The sequence below is a fragment of the Chrysochloris asiatica genome, unplaced genomic scaffold, assembly GCF_000296735.1.
Source record: "Chrysochloris asiatica unplaced genomic scaffold, ChrAsi1.0 scaffold00007, whole genome shotgun sequence".
Classification (NCBI taxonomy): Eukaryota; Metazoa; Chordata; class Mammalia; order Afrosoricida; family Chrysochloridae; genus Chrysochloris; species Chrysochloris asiatica.
In genome coordinates, this window is record NW_006408525.1 from 25,690,896 (window position 1) to 25,712,023 (window position 21,128).

The window sequence follows — 21,128 nt, forward strand, 5'->3', positions numbered from 1 at the left end:
TAGAACAAAGACAGCTAGTAGTCTCTCTGCCTCACTCCTTCAGACGTGGGCTATACAAGTAACAGTAGAGCAGCTGTGAGGCTGGCTGTAGGATATTTGCTTACCAAAAACTGAAAGAAAAGATAGGACTGATATTCCTTGGTAAGGGAGCTAAACATCAAGAATATCAGAACAGTAGAGTAGGATTGTTTCTAACAAAGGGGGTAAACCCCTCCTTGCTGAGCTGCCCCAGTAGCATCAGCTGGGTTGGACCCCAGAATCCTGGGAAGAGGGACCCAACTTTATCCTGGGAGTAGCTGTCCAAGAAGTTGCCAGGGAAGTAAGGGAAGGAATACGTAGTGGAATATAGTCAGTGCAGCCCTCATTTTTCCCCTCAAAAGTTGCACCCCCTTCCAGGCCAGCCCAGCTCCTGCTGTTTGTCCTGACACAGGTCACAGGTCGGTGGGTAAAGTGTCCAGGTTGAGGGATTCAGAGGGTCCTTGAAGGTTATTTTCAGTGAAGGGTTCTCAGAGGGGTATGTGTTGTAGACCCACTGGGGGAGCTGGTGAAAAATGTCCGCCAAAGTTTGAGAAGAACAGCGGATCCTGTCTATTTTCCTTTTACAGAAGGAAACGGAGACCCAGGGAGGTCTGGATGCAGCAAGTCAAGGCTTTCAACTTGACGCTGTTCTCTTCTGGTCACTAGATTGGTCTGTGAATGTGGTCCCAAGCCCCTGTTCAGAGGTGGCGGTGGGCGGCTGGGAAGTTGCTGGTCCTCCCCCTTACATCTTTTCTGTGTCCTGCAGCATAGCAGTCACCAGGCCAATGACCTGTGAGGCTGGCTGCACCGCATCATACTCCGCGAAGAGGTGGCACACATTTTCTTGCTGCTCAGTTTGACTCTTGGCTACAAACCCAAAGATCCTGGTAGACGAGATGGGCTGGAATGAGGCTTGGGTGGGGATCCTAGGGTATGAGCAGCATTCCTTCCAGCTCACCCCCCAACCCCTGGCTGGGACACCTTCTTAGAATGGGGCTCTCGGAGATGCCTCCATGTCAGATTGGGAGATCCCTGAGTGCAAGATCTTGGTTCCCCATTTAGAATGGAAGACAGAACCTCTGTATCCCTCATGAGAGTGGATGTGCACTGAGGATGTATCTTAACCTTCGTCATACTGGTTAAGATGATAAAACGGAGGCTCTTTGAGGTTAGAGCCTGTATTGCTCATATACAACTGAGGGTTCTCAGGCTCATGTCTCCTGTGAAGTCTTTCCTCCATCAGACTGGGGGCTCTCCCATCAAAACCTTATATGCCTCCTTGAAGTCAAAATGGGGTCTCCCACTCCTCTAACTCCCTCCCCATATTGGGCAGGGTCCTGCAACAGGGTCACATGTTATAGCAACTGGGCGGTCTTACCAGGATGCCTTGCAGTACTTCTGCCACCTGTGGGAGAAGATGGACGGGAATGGACATCAAGGCTTTGCTTTGCTCTGCAGGGCTGGGGCTGAGCAGAGGACACATACACCTCCCCTTACCGTGCCCCCCGTGTCACATCCTGCCCTCATGCTGTTGCCCCTGTGACCCCAATCCCAGAGGCAGCCCTCCTTCTTCAGGAAAGCTTGGTGGGCTGCTAGCGAGGGCAGTTATGCCCTGGGTGCCCTGCTTAGTGGCCTAGTCTTGAACTTACTTCCGTTGCTCAGGGTCCATGCCACAGAAGCGGAGGGTGGTGAGGGGGTAATGGCGCCGGAAGAACACCCTGGGAGGAGGTGGAAGACAGGGGTTCCAATGAGAGCCTGTTTTCATCATCTCTGGATCCCCTGAAGCTCACATGCCCCCATCTTCCAAGAAGCCTCCTGGTTAGACCCTTGTCAACCTGCCAGGACCTTTTCTGCCACTGAGCCCTGGGGCACACATTTGTGCTTCTGTCCTCTCATGGTGTGCATCTGTTTTGTGTTGGACATATTGGGGTTTTCTATTTCCTACCCTCACCCTGAGGTGCTGGATGATAAGCATTAAGGTTGGCGGTTCAAACTCACCGACACTCCTTGGGAGCCCCATACAGGGTCACTGTGAATAGGAACTGACTCAATGGCACTTTAACAACAACATCCCTCACCAGAAGGAATCCTGTGGGCTTAGGCCTCTGAGTCACCAGGCAGGGAGTACCTGAGGGGACCACAATTTGAGGTGCCCCACAGAAAGCATGGAGACTCAACTTTTTGAGGATAGTAAGTCCTTTACCTCTTTTTCCTCCCTGTAAAAGTGCCCAGGTTGGGGTCAGATGGTACTAGAGTGTGAGTCCCTGAGCCCAGGGAAGGAGGATTTCATTTCACTCTGTGTCCCTATGGTCAGCTAGAGTGGCCTTGGAGAATGTTCCCTGCTGGGTGCAGATGTCATCAGTGCCCATCAGTCACAGTGAAGGTGGTCACCCAACACATCACAGACCCGGCTGGGTTTAGGACTCTGAAGTCTTCCTCTATCACTGGTCCTTGGCTGTCTCAGTCACCCCCTACAGCTCCCCGCTGCCCAGTCCTGTGGCCCCAGGGCAAGGGAAGGCCTTACTTTCTTTGGACATCAGTCAGGGTGATGCCCTGCTCGGTGACTTTGAAGTGGACCACAGTGGGCGTAGGGAGGACATCCCTTTCAAAGGTGCTCGAGAGGGCCTTCTGCACAGCCCTGGCTCCAGTCAGGGTCTCCACGTTCACAGAGTTCAGGTACAAGGCATGGCAGCCTGTGAGATACAGATACTGTGCTGGGGCCAGGGCCGGGGTCCACGGGGTGGGTGGGGTCCACCCTCTGCCCCAGCCAGGGGAGGAGGTGCCTTCCTTCTGTTGGGCTCATCCTGAGCCCCTAGGCAGGAAGAGAATACAATCTGAGCCAACCCCAGAGGTTTCTGGATTGTTACTGTGTTGCATTGTCCTGGCCCCTAGTACTCCAGGGTTGGACAAAGGAGGGGACGTTGCCCTTTGAAGAGGGGTTTCCAGACATACAGTTTTCTCCCTAGACCCAAGGCTGGCCTCCCTTACCAACCCCCTGAGAGTAGAGAGAGAATACAGGAGGTGAGATGGGGTCATTGTGTTCAGGAGGACAAAGCAGCTGTCACTGAGAAACCCCCAGGACTCAGACCTAACACCCCACGAAGACCCAGACCCAGAGACCACCTCAGGGCAGGTGCCCCAGGCCCCAGAGGCTCAGCACATAGCATGTATATACAGGATGGGCTGTTAAGTCTGGCCAACCCCTCCTCCTCTCCTGCCCAGGTCCTCATGCTTACAGCCTTTCATCTGGGTTTATAGGGAGGGGGAGGAATGTGGCACCTTGTTAAAGATGCAGAAATAAGGCTTTGATGGGAAACACGTGTGGGCCTGCTGGGCACTGTGAGTGCACGCTGGGAGGTACACTGAGGTACAGGCATGCCCAGTGCCTCCTCACCCACTCACCAGCAGATTTCTTCAGGCAGGAGGCTCGGCTGTCTGCAGAGTGGTCTGGGGCTCCGTCTCCACCTCCCAGTTCTGAACCAAGGGGAAGGAACAGACCCCGAGGGGGTCAGTGCAGAGTGAATGGACCCTCTCAGGGGCACAGGCCTCATTAATCCCTTTGAACATCTCCCCCTTAGCCCCCACTGACTATTAGGCCACTAGGGAGCCACTTTGGGCTCCCCAAATGCCTAGTTTGCAAGCCTTTGGATTCTTTCTTTCCCCCTGATCTCTCAGAGACTGTGGCTCTGACCTCCTGACAGTCCCCTGAGCTCACTTCCTGTCCCCAGCCTTTCTTTGCATTCCACCAGGGCCTCCCCTGCTCCTCTGTTTTTCCAGTACCACCTCTCCACACTGCTCCTACACACCCCGGAGAGGACCGCCTTTATCTGGGGAGCATGCAGTGGGGGGGGGGGGGGGAGAAAGGGCGGTGACTTTGGGCAAGTTAATTCATGCTTGGGGCTGTTGTTTTCTTATCCGTGAAATGGGAATGATCAGGGCAACACCAACTAACGGGTTGTAGATGTGAGAAAACAAATCCGTGAGGGCTAAATACATAAATACAAGCCGTCCTTGGGTTACCAATGAGACCGGTTCCTAAGTCTGTTTTTAAGTTGAATTTGCTGGTAAGTTGGAACAGGTGAATATGGGTCTTAGCCTTACTTTAAGTACAGGGGTGGAGACTGTTTGGCCTGAGGGCTGTATAAAGCCCACAAAACCATTTGGTCTGGCCCTGTCAACTCAAAGTTCTAGCCAGCACATTGTTGTTAAGTGCCATGGAGTCAGTTCCAACTCATAGTGACCCTGTATAGGAGTGGTTGGTGAGCTTGAACCACTGACCTTGCGGTTCAAACAGACCTTGCAGTCCAGTGTATTAACCCACAGCGCCACACCAGGACTCCAGCCATCACGTTATTGTCATTGTTAAGTGCTGTCAAGTCGGTTCTGACCCATAGTGACCCTGTATACGATTTCCGAGAAGCGGCTGGTGAGCTTGAACCATCGACCTTGTGTTTCAAATGACTTTGCAGTCCAGTGCATTAATCCACAGAGCCACACCAGGAGTCCAGCCATCACATTTATTGTTTTTAAGTACCGTGGAGTCGCTTCCAACTCATAGTGACCCTGTACAGGGTTTCTGAGGCTGTAAATCTTTACAGGAGCAGAAAGCCTCATCTTTCTCCCGCGGAACAGCTGGTAGTTTCGAACAACCAACCGTGAGGTTAGCAGCCTGATTCGTAACCATTACACTGCCAGAGCTCCTTAGCCATCACATTAGGGGTGAGTTAATTAGCTGTTTGATCAAATATTTGTTGTTGTTAAGGGCTGTCAATTTGGTTCCAACTCATAATGACGCCGTACAACAGGGTTTCTGAGGAGCAGCTAGTAGTTTTGAACTGCCAGCCTTCTGATTTGCAGTCCACTGCTGATCCTACAGTGCCACACCAGGAGTCCAAATATAGCAGGTTAAATTTTATGGTTATTTTTGTATGGTTCATGAATGATGTTACAGTAATTTTGTATGGTTCATGAATGATGTTACAGTTTTTGTCAGAAAAGGGTGCCCAACCCCTGCTTTAGTGACGCTGCAGGGGCTTAAAATTGGACTGCTAACTGAAAGTGGTTCAAACTCACAAGCTGCTCTGTAGGAGACAGATGAGGCAGTCTACTTCAGTAGAGAGTTACGGCCTTGGAAAACTCACTCTATCCTGTAGGCTTGACACGAGTTGGAATCCATCAGAAGGCAGTGGGTTTGGGTTTGGAGGGCTTGGTTCAATTGTTTCAAAGAGAAAGCAAATTTGTTTAACATTAAAGGGTAAGTTTGAGTTGTCTACCAGCTGTTCCACAGGAGAAAGATGAGGCTTTCTGCTCCCGTAAAGATTTACAGCCTCGGAAACCCTGTACTGGGTCGCTATGAGTCGGAACCACTGACTCCAAGGCACACAACACACACCAACACCATGAGTTGTCTGGAGTCCTGGTGTGGCGCTGTGGGTTAATATGCCAGACTGTAAAGCTGTTTGAATTGCAAGGCTGGAGGTTCAAGCTCACCAGTGCTCCTCGGAAATCCTATACAGAGCTGAAATGGGTTGGAACCGACTTGACAGCACTTAACAACAAGAAGTTGTCTGTAAATAGGATGTCTGTAACACAGGAACTTACTGTGAAAGTTGGGTCTAGAGAAAACCCAAAAAGCAAAGAGAAAAAAACCAAATTGTTGCCATCAAGTCAATTCCAAGTCACTGTGACCCCATGTGTGCATTAGTAGAACTGTGCTCCAAAGGGTTTTCAATGGCTGTGACCTTTTGGAGGTAGATTGCCAGACCTTTCTTCAGAGGTACCTCTGGGTGGACCAGACCTTTGGGCTGGTAGTTGAGTGTTTAACCATTTGCACCACCCAGGTACTCCAGGGAAAGAAAGAGAGAAAGAAAGAAAGAGAGAAAGAAGCCTCTCCAAATGGGCTGATTTGTGATCCTTTCTCTTCTTAAAGAAGACATATTTATCAAACAATTACTGTGTGCCCGGTATTGTGCTGAGAGTTTAGCCTGTGTAACCTCTTTAATCCGTGTCCCAACTCTGTAAATAGATACGGTTGTGATTGTCTCTGTTTTACAAACGAGGAAACGGAGGCTTGGAAAGGTTAACCTTCTGAGATCCTCACCACCACTAAGTGTAGATGTTGATGGATTCACCTGTGGCACTAAAATCATCCACAGATAAGGTGAGATCAAGCAGGCCCAATGCCCCAGCGTGGCTCACCTTTCTGTGGGATGGTGAGCTTGCAGGGCAGGGCCAGGGCCATGATGGAGTGCTGGCACACAAAGGCAGAGAGGCTCCCTGCAAGGAAACAGCGTCCCTGGGTGAGTGGGGCTTCCCTAGCCCACCCCTACCCCTGCTCAGAAGAGGTTGCCCACTCACCAAAGTAGGGTTCCTCCTCTGCTCCTTTGAGATGCACCCCTTTGGCAGAAGACTCGATGAGGAAGTGTCGGATCAGGTCATTGCTGTCCTCGCCTGGACAAAGAAGGAAGGCAGAGTAGACGCAGATGGGAGCTGCAGAGTTAATGAAGACTCACCACTCATTCTCTGGCTCCTTTCCTCTGGGCTATCATGAAATTATCTTGTTCACCCTCCTGCCTCTGGGTGGAACTGTAGGTAGGAATCCTGTCTTCAAGGCTTTCCACAAAGGAGGTGTCAACAGCTTTCTCAAAGGATTCTGAGTCCCATGATTCTTCCTTCTGGAGAGCTTTCTTTTAGTCTCAAGAGCTACCAGGGATGCTTCCTGATTACTGTTTTGATCAAACTACAACTCCTCAGTCTGATTTCTCTCTCCCCTTACCATCTCATCCCAGGCTTCAGTATTCAATGTCAGTTCCTCCCTGCTGACGCCAGGCCCCCCATCTCCCTCTTCACCAGCCCCCAGCTTCCTCCTCTCTTTGGGCTCATGGTCTCTGACAAAGCCCCCTTGATAACCAATCCTACCTCAGAGGTCATGTTCATGCTCCCTCTATCTCCTAGTGTGGTAGAAGCTCATTAACTAACACTTGGAACCTCAGTTACCTGATCTGTAAAGTGGGAGGTACAACATCTGGGGGTGAGGTGAGGGACTGTATTACCCGGGTATCTTGTACTATAATTATGTGTTATCCTAAGTTGTAGAGTACCACTGAGTCAGTCAGTTCTGACTCATAGTGACCCTGTATAGGGTTTCCAAGGAGCGGCTGGTGAATTTGTACTACCGACCTTGTGGTCAAACTGACCTTGCCGTTCAGTGCTTATCCTATAGCGCCACACAAGGACTCTATAAGGGGGATTCAAAAAGTTCATGGAAAAATGGAATGAAAAGATATTGGAAATTTTCTATGAACTTTTTGAAGCCCCCGTCGTATATCTCCCCAAAGAGGTGGCATCCACGTTTGATTCTTTGCTGTGTCCCTGGTGTCTTACACAGTGACCGGTGCACAGCGGCTGCCCCATAAATACACACTGAGTTACCCCGATGAGTGTGTGTAATTACCGAAAAAGCACACGATGAGCTACCACACACATGTGACACTCTGTCCTTCATCTATGTGATAATCTGTCTCACCATTGCCATGTAGTTGATGACTCACAGTGCCCCGATCTCTCACACACATGGTAAGCAATCACATGTGTCCCTTCAGTAGAAGTCCACTCAGGACAGAGATGCAGACTTGGAAGAAAGCAGTCTACAGAAGGACTGGACCTTCTCCTCCTCTTCTGCCCATGAGTTTCCCTGTGTCTAAAGCAGTGGACTTGGGGGGCTCAGGAAGGCAAAGGAAGTTTGGGCCTGTGAAGGGAGCTGCTCACAGAGCCTGGGCGCTACCCTGAGGTGGACCCCCCTCCCAGAGTCATTGAGAGACTAGAACTCACCACATCTCATGGTCTTGGTGAGGCCTTGAGTGAGCAGAGGCAGGTGCATACCTGGCCGGGTCTGGGCAGATGCAGAACCCTCGTGTATCTTCAAGGCAAGACCGAAGGAACCTCGGTATGAAGAACTGTCCCTCACCACGAAAGTCCCCGGCTCCTCCTTCCTCAGCAACTCGATTGCTGGAACAATCCTTGAGTCAGACAATGATGTCCTATGTAGACAGCCTCTGTCCCCCAGCCCCGTGGGTCTTCAGAAAGCAGAAACTACACAACCAATTTGGTTTCCGGGAATCTTCTCTACCATGACTCAGGCCTGGTCTGCCTGATGTGGAGTACAAAGCCTATTGCTGTCACTTGTCCCCAAGACACAGTGGCTCTTTTTACCTTGCTCTCGGGTGATGCTTGGCTTAAACCAGTACTTTGATGTGTCCATCACAAACTTCATGGTGGGCTGCATGTCCCTGGAGGAACCTGGAGATAGAGAAGGGGGATTCTGTAGGCTAGGCAAAGGGGAACTGAAAAAGGGCCACTAAAGGCTGGAAACCCTCCCCTCTTCTGTCCAGGGGTCCTCTCAACCCACCTTCTCCACCCTGACCCCATTATATCTCTGAACTGCTTACAAGAAGCAAAATTAAACAGAATTTCGGGATTTGGTGTCTCTAGGACTTAGATGGAGTCCTGGTGTGGCGCTGTGGGCTAAAGTGCTGGAGCACAAAGTCAGTTTGAACCACAAGGTCAGCAGTTCAAGCTCACTAGTCACTCCTCATAAACCAGGGTTTGCTATGGGTCGGAACCAACTTGACAGCACTTAACAACAGCAAAAGGACTTAGGAAACCCCTGGTATGCTTGGCAATGGATCAAAACCAAATCCTGCAGATGAAATCTCAGTGAACGAGAAACTGTTTCTTAAATCTGACTTTGTCTGGTGGGAATTGAAATAACGGATTCTCAGACCCATCATTTGCTTGATCTCGCCTCCATTAATAGTTCTAAGAATTCCTTATAAGGTATAAGATATATTCACTTTGAGGAGAAAAAAAGGTGAAAGAAAGGAAAACAGCAGATCTGGGCAAGAGCTTGTAAGTCAAGAGACTGGATTTCTGACTTGACTTTCTGACTAACTGCTATCAAGTTGATTCCAACTCACGGAGACCTCAGGTGTCCGAGTGGGACCGTTCCCCACAGGGCTCAATGGTTGGTAATTTGGAAGTGGGTTTTTGGCCTTTATTCTGATGTACTCCAGGTGGTTGCGACACCCTAACTGTGGTTAGTAGAAGGCAGAGCATATTAACCATTTGCAGTACTCAGGGACCCTCCTCTGAACCCCAGGGGGGACAGAATGGACTAAATCTCTGAAGGTCTTTAATGCTCCAGTTATCTTATGAAATTTAAAAGAATTTTGAGACTATTTTGCAAGATTTGATGATATCCCAGAGTATGGTGATATCTGGGGACATCACCAAACCAGGATGGGAAGACTCATTGGACTAAGTAAATGTGCCTTCTGAGATGCTAAAATGCCCAAGTTCCTGGCTGTCTAAGGCAGAGAACAATAGTTCTCAATTTTGGCATCTTGAAAAGGTGCGTTGTGGCCAGTGGTGAGTAACAATAATATAAATTATGTACTAAGATCTGTGAATGCTTTGTCTTAAGAAAAGGATCGGAGTAGATCCAAAGGCATCCTTGTCATGCCATTTTCTCTTGCTTGCACTGACGTGACTTCTTTAGGGGGAGAGGGCAGTGGGCTAGAGTGAGACCTACCATGAGTGTCACAGCCTCAGGAGGGAGGTGGCCCCAGAAGGACAGTTCCTCCTGGCTCTGCTCATGAGAGATGGGCATGATGGGTGCTAAGGGGTTAGCCTTGGTGTTTACTGCTTTGGGTTCTGGGTGAAACTGGATGCCTGTAGTCACAGACTCGGGGAAGGAGGGTGTTTGCTATTCTGTGGTTTTAACTGTCTGAACTGGAATGCTCTGTCTTCATTATTCCATCCGCCCCCACTTGTGTTCTCGGCATCTACGAACGTCAGTTGTGATTGCCTTTCCCTCTCCTACGTTAGTCATCAGCTGCTGCCTCTGTTCCCCGCAGGTCTCCTGGCTCTGTCTCCTTCCTCCACCCTGACTGTCCTGCCCTGGTTCAGGCCCCCGTCAGGGCTTGTTTGGATCCCTTCACTTCATGATGAGAAACCAAACAGAACCAAATAAAAGCTGGCCTCCCTGCCCAGGCTGGGCCCCCTGCAACCCATCAGCTCCACAGCTGTCAAGAGAGCTCTGCTGAACACATACCTCTAACCCCACAACTTCCTGGTGTGGGACTTTCCATTGCCTAAAGGGTAAAATCCATTCTTTAGCTTGGTGTCCAAGGTCTTTCACAATATGGCCCCAGGTTACTCTAATGGCCTCACCCTAAGCCCAATATTCCAGTCATTTCCTAAATATGCCATGTGTGTCTACACCTTCATGACTGGGAACTAACTCTTCCCTTTATGGAGAATGTTCTTCGTCTCCTCTGCCCATAAACTCTGCACCACTCTCCAGGTCTAGTTCAAATGTCACATCCCCTGAGGAGCCTTCCTGGTTCTACAGACTAGAAGAATGATTCCTTCTTCTGTGGCCCGCCCCAGACCTACAACATCTCTTTATTCTATTTTATTCTATTCTAAAGTAATCATTGGACTCCTGTATGGCACTGTAGGATCAGCACTGGACCACAAACCACAGTCAGATTCTGCACCCAGTAGTTCAAATCCACCAGCTGCTCCTTGGAAACCCTAATCAGCAACAAATAGCATTCAGTGGTGTTGTCTGTCTTTCTAGACTGCGTCCATCTGTGTTTCCACTACCTGGCACACAGTAGATAGTAAATGTGTTAACTGCTATTGGAGAAATCCTCCTGTGCTTAGTTTAGTCCCCTTATAACACTTGACGTATTGGCTTCCAACGTACCCTCCAGAGATGTGGTGAGGGAGGCATCTGACAGGATCTGGCTGTGGGTTCCAGTGACTGGAAAGTGGTTGTTGGAAGCAGTCCCAGGTCGGACAAGACTCTGATGTCCCGGGGTCCACTGGGGTGGGGAAGACCCTGGTTCTGGGCAGCCATTGATCAGCACAATGGGTATGTCCACCATGGAGTTGGTGATGGATGGGGGACAGCTGCTGGCATGCTCCTTGGCCAGTGGTGGGGACTGGGTTGCTCTGGGTGGGCCCACGCTTGGGGTACGGTTGCTGGGGATGTGGAAGTCACTGGGTCTCGTACATAGGGACGCTGGGCCAAGGCTGTGGAGGCTGGAGGAGGAGCTGGTTGGGCTTTCCAAGGACCTAGAAGACGATTGATGGCTGGAGATACTGGAGTGGAGGAGCGACTGGCTGCTGTAGGGAAGAGAGCACCGGATGGCCTGTTAGGGTGTCAGGGATGGACAGGACTCAGGGGCCAGAGCCAGGTCTGGAAGTTAGTGAGCTGGGTGCCCATGGCCTCGGTCCTGACCTCATAGCCCAGAGCAAAGGGCATGGCTCCACCTTTGATTCCCAAGGATGCTGAATGATACAGAAATGTCTCTGGTCTTTGTTTAAAATAGCCACTGTGGGTAAGGTGGGTTTAGTCTGGGTTTGATTCCCTCTGCTTTCCCAGCCAGCCAGGTCTGATGGAGTTATCCTTCCTGTCTGCTCCCATTCTCACCCCAAGGGCCTGCAGTCCTGGGCTGGATCATATCCATGGCTGATGCAGGAGGAGAGGGAGGTGGTCAGATCCTGTATCAAGTCAGATTTTGCCCTCAGCTCCGGGGCCCATGCTAATGGGCACGGCTGTGGAAGTGCCAGTCTCCTGCCAGGGAATGCCTTGGCACGGTGGCTCTGGTATTGATTTAGGAGGCAGAGGTCCCGTGATTTGGTTTTCTGAGGCAGGATGGGAGTGAGTATGTGGTCCTGCTGGGTGGTGTATAGAGAATAGATTGGGACAATCGTCAGTCAGGCTCAACCCCCAACAAAGGGAAGGGGAAGGAGGTAGTTTTGTTCATTCTTAAATGCTCCATCTTGGGCCCTAAAATTCTATTTACTTCCTATGTCCTGTGTTGTTTTTTTTTATGTCCTGCATTTTTAATAAAAAACTACCCTTCCTTGAGATGGGTTGTGATGGGCTGGAAAGATACAGGTGAGGGTCATTAAAGCAATAATTCTTTTTCCAAAGAGGTAGGTGTAAGTCAAGAGTTGTGTGTATTTAATCATCTTCTACAGGTGTAAGAAAAAAGCTCGAGACTCAATTGGCTGCCATGCCTTTAGCAAAGAAAACATTCCCTCTTAGTTGGGGGCACACTGAGATTTTGTTCGGCGTGCCCCTATATAATTAATTTTAGGATCCATGTGTGTATGTATGGCAGAGAGCAGTGCCAGAGTTGCAGTTGCAGTGACCTACCTTCCGAACACGTAGCTGACATCAGATGACGGGCTGGCTGACAGCATGGAGACTCGGCTGCTCCGCTTCGGGATCAGGCCTCCCGGCCCCTTGTCCCAGCCTGGAGAAGCCACCAGTGGGGAACCTGAGCCATGGGGGCCCAGGCCCTTGCTTCCCTTGCATGGAATAGAGATGCTAGGGGAATGTGAGGGATGAGAAGACAGAGCTCCAGAGGGAGACAGGGGACCCTGCTGCCCTCTTCCCTGGCTCCCAGAGAAGATGAGGCTCTCGCTGCTGCTTCGCGTCTCTCGGGGAACGTCTCTGGATAGGAGGAGGCCACCATTGCGGGGGGAGCTGGAGGTCGGGCTGACGGATGGGCTGCAGCAACTCTGGGAGGCATCGTGGCACCTTGATTTGTTGGAGGTCACCTCGATGTACTTTATATCTTTGGGAAGAGAAGGAGAGCACTGGTGAAGCCTGGGCGTCTGACCTGCCAGAGCTACAGAGCTGGCTCATGCTCAGGATAGATGAGGCAATGGACACTTAGGAGAAGCTTGCTGGAATCAGGATCAACACGCAGCTCTTGTGTCACCCTCTCTGTGACGTGTTCCCTTGCTTGGCGAGATGTAGTGGTGTGAGCACAGATGGACCTGGGTCCCAGACTGACTCTGCCACTATGTGAGAGAGCTTGGCCAAAGGACTTCGCTGCCCAGAGCCTCAGTTTCCAGCACTATAAAATGGGACGACTATTCCCTGGTCCATGCTGTTACAGTTAGGGTGATGTAAGACTAATGTGAGTGGCACTGCGCCTGGCACACAGTAGGTGCTCAGTTGCGGAGAGGAGCCTCTCCTTCGTCTGTGCCCCAATCCCCAGGTGATTGGACTGCAGAGTGGAACATGCCAATAACACCTTGTCATGTGCTCTACTGCTCTATGTCTATTCTTCCGGTGAAGACGAGGGTCCGCAACCTGGGTGGTGAGCTAGAATCACCAGGGGCACTTTACAAAATCCTGATGTCCAGGCTGTCCCCAGGGGGTAGACCCAGGTGATTCATACTCCTGTGGCCCCTGGCCCAGCAGCACCCTCACCAGAATCACAGCCTCCACCCTCCCTCTGCTAACCCCCTCAAGGGTGATCAGGGTGCCCCTTAAAGTTTGAGAAGCTCTTCTTCAGGGTGAGAGCTCCCTGAGGGCAGGGCTGAGCTGTACTGGGCTGTGGGCCTGTGGGGTCCTCACTAACCACCAGCTAAATCCAGCTGCAGCTGGTGCTTCCTGACAATCCCCAGGCTACTGTTCTTCCTCCAGGGTTCTTTCCATCACCCATTCCTGTGGGAGTTTGGGACTCTTGGGTTTCCAAGACCCTGTTCCTCCTCTGGAGGTCATCCCTGGGGTGGGGTGCCCTGCAGTTCTCCCCATGGTGACGACAGACACCCCTCTCTCCAGCCTGGGGGGGTGAGTTGTCCACTGGGCTGTTCTTTCCTCGGGGGCGGGGGGGGCGGGGAGGTGAGGCCTGGCTTCCTAGGAGGGAAACTGGGGCAGAGCAGCACAAAACTGCACCCTCAGCTCCTGTCTGCCCCATGCACCCCACCCCTCCCTCTGCCATGACTGGAGTCTTAGCCTGCCCCAGCTTGCACCTGGGTAGGGCCTGCTCATGCATACAACCTGTGTCTGAGCCTGCTCAGACTGTGGGGGGTGGCCATAGATTACATCAGACTGGGAAGCTGGAGGCTGACCTGGGCTTGCTGCTCCCGCCAGTGAGGAACAGGCTTGGCTTTGCTGTCAGCTAACCTGGGTATGAGCCTCACCTTGGCCACTTACCAGCCCAGAGGCATTGGGCAACTTTCCTAACTTCTCTGAGCCTCAGTTTCCTCACCTGCAGAGCGGTAATCTAACACCAGCTTCCTAAGGTGGTGAAGTTCCAACTCATAGAGACCCTGTGTAGGGTTGTGGTGAGGATTCAACAGACCTATGGAGGAGTCTAGAGCCTGCCTGCTTGCCTGTCGGGGCAGTGTTGGCCAAATGGGATACTTTCTGGTTAAAGTGGGGATCTCTTTGCTTCTGAGGATGAAGGCGAGAGGAGAATATCTGGGGTAATGTTTGGTGGGTTCTGGAGGAGAAAAGATCTTGGAAGTGGAGTGGATTCCTCTGGGAGGTTGGCTAGTGTAACTTTTTATTTTTATATCACTTTATAGTGTTTACATTCCTCATCCCTTCAAACCTTATAAAGGCAGGACGAGTGTTAACTTTTAGAGGAAGAAACTGAGGCTCAGAGAGAAGTGGGGATATAATGAACACATGGAGACCCCTGCTGTGTGACTAGCACTGTACTAGGTGATTAATCTTATGAAGAGATATTTGCATTTGCATTTCCGTTTTAAGTATAACCAATTTTTAATGAAGGCTGGTATTTATGGAACACAACGCGCCAGCATTATTGCTAACGTGTTTTCTCTAGTAGTTCATTTAACCGGCACACATGGAAGTAGGAAATGTTAGCCCTCATGTTGTTTTTGTTGTCAGGTGCTGTAGAGTTGATTCTAACTCAGAGCGACCCTGTACAGGGTTTTTGAGGAACGCCTGGTGGGTTTGAAGCTCTGGCCTTGTAGTTAGCACTCCTGTGCTGATCCTACGGCACCACACCATGTAACATAAGGGATCAAGGCTCAGAGGTTACATGATTATGTGGTGTCACCCAGCCAGGGAGTGGAGGCACCTGGCTCCTGCTTCTGGGTTCTATTTGGGGTCTGCCCCTCACTTCTTGCTCTGTGAAAAGGTGCTTGGCTACTCTGGGGGTTATCTTTCAGCCTGGGGAAGCTCTAGGTCCCTTACTCATTGAGTTATCCAAAGACACACCAACAATGGAACAGGGCAGCAGCGGGGCGGAGTCCTGGTGCGGTGAGTGGAGTCATCTCCCAGGGAGGCCCCCAGCCTATCACCTGGGTGCAGCTGCTGTTTACTGGTCTGTGAGGCCAGTCTGAACAGGGCTGGGTGGATGTAGCCACCAGGGCCAGGCCAGGCCAGGTGGGGGAGGGGGAGAGGCTGTGGAGGGGGGTTGGGAGACTGTTATTAAACATCCTTCACTTGGGATTGGCAAACAGCCTTGCCTAGCAAATATTGCTGGAATAAGAAATGTGGGGGCCTGTTTCAAAGACCAAGAGGGGAGAGAAACAAAAAGCTTTTGCTTCCAGAAGCCATGTTCCCTGTTTAAAGGAAGGTACACAAGAGGGCAGGGGCCTGGAGTCTAGGGGAAGGTTCCGGAGCAATGCGGAGGAGCCCGCAGGCTGCCTCCAAACATATTTACTCTGTGAAACCTGAAGGGCAGGAAGCTAGCTCCAGGGAAGAGGCATATAGAGAACTTGCTTTTGAAGATCAGACAGCCCAGATTTGAGAACTGGCACACTCGACTTCAAGGTCAGTTTGAACTGCAAGGTTGGTGGTTCAAACTCACCAGCCGGGCCTTGGAATCCCTATACAGGGTCGCTATGAATCAGAACCTACTCAACGACACTTAACAACAACAACTCCTACCAATTATCTGTGTGAGCATGGACCATCACTATATCTCCCTAAGCCTCAGTTTTCTCATCTGTATTGGAGTCCTGGTGTGGCATTGTGGGCTAATGCGTCAGACTGCAAAGTCCTTTGAACTGCAAGGTCGGTAGTTCAAGCTCATCATTTGCTCCTTGGAATTCCTATCAGGGTCGCTATGGTTTGGAATCTACTTGACAGCACTTAACAAGCAAAGCTACCCCTGCTACAGGGCAAATGTGGGGATCATGTATTCTATGAACTACTTAAAAAAAAAAATCTGACGAATCAACATATGATGACCAGTATTTAATTTTGCCAAGTTAGAGCATAAGAGAAACAGCAAACATCTACCAACACCATAATTATGAAGTTCTTTCTTTCAACACCCCAAAAGTAGGAAATATAAATTGCAAAACAGAAGAGGGTCCCCAAATGATTGTATTTGTTGTTAATTCAGTTGAGTTGATTTGGTTACATGGAGACCCCCTGTGTATCAAGCAGTTCTGCTCAGCAGGGTGTTCAAGGCTGTGGCCTTTGGAAGAAGATAGATCTGTTGTATTCCAAGATGCCTCTGGGTAGGTATAAACCACCAACTTTTTGGCTCATAAACAGGTGCTTAACCATTTGCACCACCCAGGGACCTCTGAATCTATTGAACAATATGAAAACTCACCACAGTGCCTAGAGTTAGTTACACTACAGGGGCTGGTGAGAACTTTATCACCAGGAGCATTGGATTGTGGAACAGGTTTTGGAAGGTGAAGATTCATGAGAAAAGGTCAAGCAAATAAAGAAATACACAGACCCACAAGTGCTGGTCAGTATTCTTATAATCACAGAGCAGAGCTTCCTAATGGGGATCTGACTGGCTGGACTGGTTCTCAGGAGCTAGTGAGCTATCAGCACTGGAGGTGTCCAGGGGGAAGTTATAGGAGAGACTTAACAAAACAAAACAAAATGAACTCTATATCAGGGGCTAGGGCAGCTTCATCAGCCCCCTTTGACCACTGCCATCCCCCTTGAATTCCCTGATGGACACATTGCTACAATGCAGGCTGTGCCCAGGGCATCTGCAAACACAGACCACTGCCCAACAGTCCCTAGGAGGAAGGGCCAGGTTGTCCCAGTGGGACATCCTCGACACTCCTGTCCACAGACACTGCTCTAGTCCAGTTGGCCTTGAGTGTGTGCAACCCCCTGCTTTGGGGTCTGAACATGAAAGCCTGGATTTCCTCTTGCCAGAGGCAATTAGGCTCCAGACGCCTTCCCTGCAGTGACGTGCCCACGACTGGCCTTAAGAAGCAGGAAAGACTCTTGAGGCATGGAGGTGGTTCCTTTAATAGGCCTGGCAGGCAACCCTGGTGGGAGGAGGTGGGAGTAAGCCCGGGCGCCAGAAGACCTGGGTGCTGGGCTCACCTCCACCCGAGAGCCCAAACCTACCCTGGGGCTGCTCTTAAACTCAACCCCAATGTTTAATAAAACAGCTACCACTTATAATGACTTAACAGCAGGCCAACCAACATTATGACTTTTAATTCTCTGCAATGCCTTTTGAGGTAAAAACTCTTGTCTTTTTTTTTTTTTTACAGATGAGGAATCTGAGACACAAAGTGAAGTTGTTGTTAAGTGCCGTGTGGTTGATTCCGACGCATAGCGACCCTGTATAGGGTTTCTGAAGAGCAACTGGTAAGTTTGAACCACTGAAATTGAAGTAGGCAGCTTGTATAAGGTTTGCCTGACTCCAACCTCAGTTGTTGTTTTTTTTAAATCTGTAAAATGGGCATACAAATATTTATCCCGTGGGGGTGGATTGGGTGAATTGAAGGTTTGACTATCTATGAAATACCTAGTAATTTGGCACTTTGACCTCGGAGGTCTCAGTCTTCAGGGCTGAGATGCTGCTCTTTAACTCTTACCCTCAGAGTAGATTTGAACTCTTTGTTTGGCAAACTGAGGCCACATGTGGGGATCCTCAGCATCTTTTGGCTACAGTGGTGTGCTGGAACTGGCTTGCACCAGCTTTCAAGAGGTAACTGTTAAATTGTTTGGATTTTGTCTAGTTGGTTGCTAAACTCAGCCATTACTAAATTGATATAGTCTTATAATTAAATAACTTACATTAAAACAGAAGTAGTAAATATTCCAAACTCATCACATCCTAATTATTTATAGTTTACTATTACCTGTGCTCCTGAGGTAATTCATATTTGCTGAATGTGTATGGTAGAAATACTATATAACTGCACATGTCTTCCCAATTCTACTCCGTGATATTATGTTGGTAGACTGAAATCAGTGATGGTGAAAATGTTCATCATGGATATTAGTAAACACTTCAAATCAGAGCTTCTCCCCACCTCCCCGCTTACCCCTTCTACCAGAAAACCAGTTTAACATGTAATAGTGTACTACTTACTGCTTGAATATAACAGAATTCCTGCCCTAGAAAGACTGAATTCTATGTTTTTCCAACCCCACTACTTTCAACTTGGGCCTCCCCAGAAATACTCCCCTAAATGAGGATTGTTGTTGCTGTGAAGTGCCGTCGAGTCTGTTCCGACCCATAGCGACCTTGTATAGGGTTTCCGAGGAGCAGCTGGTGAACTTGAACTGCCGACCTTGCAGTTCAAACGTGCCACACCAGGACTCCTTAAACAAGGATAGGGGTCCAGAAAAAGTCCTACAAAAATTTTAGGGGGTCCAGGTGGGAACCTAGAGATGCCACAGAGCAATGGAGTTTAGGGGTCCCACTTTTATTAAACCTTTCCTTATACCAGGGGGCTTCAAAAAGTTTGTAGAAAAATGAAATGAAAAGATCAGGGAATTTTTCCATAAACTTTTTGAAGCCCCCTCATCTGCTTGGCATTGTATAAAATATTTATATACATTAACTTATTTAAGTTCATATAAAAATCCTATAAAGCAGGTATTCGTTACTTTTTAAACTTAGGAACCAAATAGAATAGGCTAGTGATGGAAACTTGTATCTCTGTTTTATAGCAGAGAAAACAGAGAGGTTAAGTAACTTCTTTAGGGTGACCCAGTACCTCCTAACAGGACAGTGTCCCTTGCTTTTATGATTCCAGAGAAAAGTTCTTCTTCCTCATGACGTCTGGTCCCTAAGTCCCTCTCCTGGCACTGTGCCCAGTTCCTTACCCAAGGCTTCGGACTCCTCCTTCTTTCTCCTCAAGGTTGTGTTCTGGGCAGGCTCGGCCCGGGGGCCACTGGTTCCTGGTGGGAGCAGCTGGAAGGTGGGGTCCAGTTCCAGGATCATCTGGTTGAGGCTCTCCAAGGAGAAGTCAATGGAGGAGTCCAGGTCGTCTGGGGCCCCTGAGGCCTGCTCACTGGAGGATTGCAGGAAGCAGCTGGATTTGGCCCCAGCCTGTGGAGCCTGCTGGGGCTTGCCGGAGGGCCCCTTGCAGGGCATGGGGGCCATTAGGGTCTGGGCTCCCCAGCCTTCCGTGGTGTAGTAAAGACACTGGGGTGGCAGGCTAGGACTGGGTGCTGGGTGTAGGATCCTGTTCAGTTCCTCATGGGAAGCCAAGCAGACGGCATGGGCTCCTGCCAGCAGGGGGCTGGACATCACCTGTGACATGGTGGGGGTGGGGTTTACCTTTGGCTTTCAGCCAGCCTCACTTACATTCCAGAGATCTCTCACTAACCAGGAGCTCCTGGGACCTGAAAGAGACCAGGAGGTGGGACTGTAGATGAAGCCCCTAACCCTTGCCTCACAAACAAAGGCACATATTCACTAGAAAGCATTGATTCTGGAGCCAGACTGCCTGGATTTGCATCCTGGTCTTAATACTTATTTATTGTGTAATTTGAGCAAGTTAGGTTTTCTGAGCCTCAGTTGTGATTCACAGGGTTTTCGTTGGCTAAATTTCAGAAGTAAATTGCCAGGCCGTTCTTCCTAGTTTGTCCTAGTCTGGCAGCTCTGCACTAACCTTCCATCATGGGTGACCTTGCTGGTATTTGAAATAGCATACTGTATGAACACATATTGCCACATGGCTTTCAGCACCACAGCCCCTGTAAGCCACCACAGTATGAGCGACAGAAAGACGGGCGGTGGGTCCCCCTTAGCACTCACATTCTCTTCATTCTAGCTATCACAGGGTTTGTTGTTGTTGTTGTGTGCCATCGAGTCAGTTCTGACCCATAGCGACCCTGTATAGGGTTTCCAAGGAGCTGCTGGTGAGCTTGAACCACCAAACTTGCAGTTCAAACGGCTTTGCAGTCTGGTGCATTAACCCACAGTGCCACACCATACAGGACTCTGTATCACAGGGTTTGTTGTTAAGTGCTGTGGAGTCGGTTCTGACCCATAGCGAAGGGTTTCCAAGGCTGTAAATCTTTACGGGAGCAGAAAGCCTCATTTTTCTCCCACGGAATGGCTGGTAGCTTTGAACTGCTGACCTTAAGGTTCACAGCCTGATTCGTAACGACTACGCCACCAGAGCTCCTAGCTCCTTATCACAGGGTTTAGGTATATATATATATATATACACTTGCTGTGGAGTTCAATCCGACTCATGCCAACCCTCTGTGTGTCAGAGTAGAGTTGTGTTCCATAGAGTTTTCAATGGTTGATTTTTTTTGGAAGTAAATTACTAGGCCTTTTTCCAAAGCACCTCTGAGTAGATTCAAATCTCCAACCTTTCAGTCAGCAGCAGAGTACATTAACTGTTTCTACCACTCAGGGATTAGAATGTTTGTAGGCACTAATATTTACATATAAAGTCCTTTTTAATCTTCTTAATAACCCTATGAGATTATTATTATCCCATTTTACAACAAGAAGACCTGAGACTTCTAGAGGTACATAACTTGCCCAAGGGTCACACTGCCAGCAATGGTCAGAGCAGGACTTGACCTCAGGCTGCCCAGCTGGTGAAACAGACAAGTCATCAGGTGGCTAGTCATATACAGTGTCAGCAGGGAAGAGGGGGAGTGGAGGGCACTCTGCAGGCACTGGTGGGGAGGTCAGGGAAGACTTCCTGGAGGAAGGGACATGTCAAGGGAGACAAGAAGGAGAAACAGGAGCTAGCTGGGCAAGGCAGGTAGGGCTGGGATGCAGGGAGTATCCAAAGTAGGGGAACAGTGTGTGCCAAGGGCCAGCCAGATAGCGGCAGTCAAGAGGCATTGAACATCCAGGATCAAAGAACACCGAGGTGGGTGGGGAGCTAGCTGGCCAGACTTAACTCAAGGGCAATGGGAGCCACGGAAATGTTTGGAGTGAAGAAGTGACATCATCAGATGATATTCACTTCCTGGGGGCTCACCTGGGAAAGAGATGTCCCAACTGCCTCATTTCCCTTCCTGTGGGAAGTTCTTCTCATTGTTTAACCTTAATGCCATGTGCTAG

The 21,128-nt window shown here is 49.8% G+C and overlaps 1 protein-coding gene across 1 annotated transcript; it reads right to left on the reverse strand.

Moving 5' to 3' along the window:
* Nucleotides 1-760: 760 nt before the first annotated feature.
* TNS4 (tensin 4) lies at nucleotides 761-19,355 on the reverse strand. Its single transcript, XM_006832591.1, has 12 exons — nucleotides 18,917-19,355; nucleotides 12,251-12,674; nucleotides 10,790-11,211; nucleotides 8,230-8,316; nucleotides 7,900-8,025; nucleotides 6,376-6,468; nucleotides 6,217-6,294; nucleotides 3,421-3,492; nucleotides 2,543-2,711; nucleotides 1,668-1,736; nucleotides 1,397-1,423; nucleotides 761-902 (listed from the first exon to the last, which is right to left on the reverse strand). The coding sequence occupies exons 1-12, from the start codon at nucleotides 19,353-19,355 to the stop codon at nucleotides 761-763; spliced, it is 2,148 nt and encodes a 715-aa protein (XP_006832654.1).
* Between the last annotated feature and the right edge of the window lie 1,773 nt (nucleotides 19,356-21,128).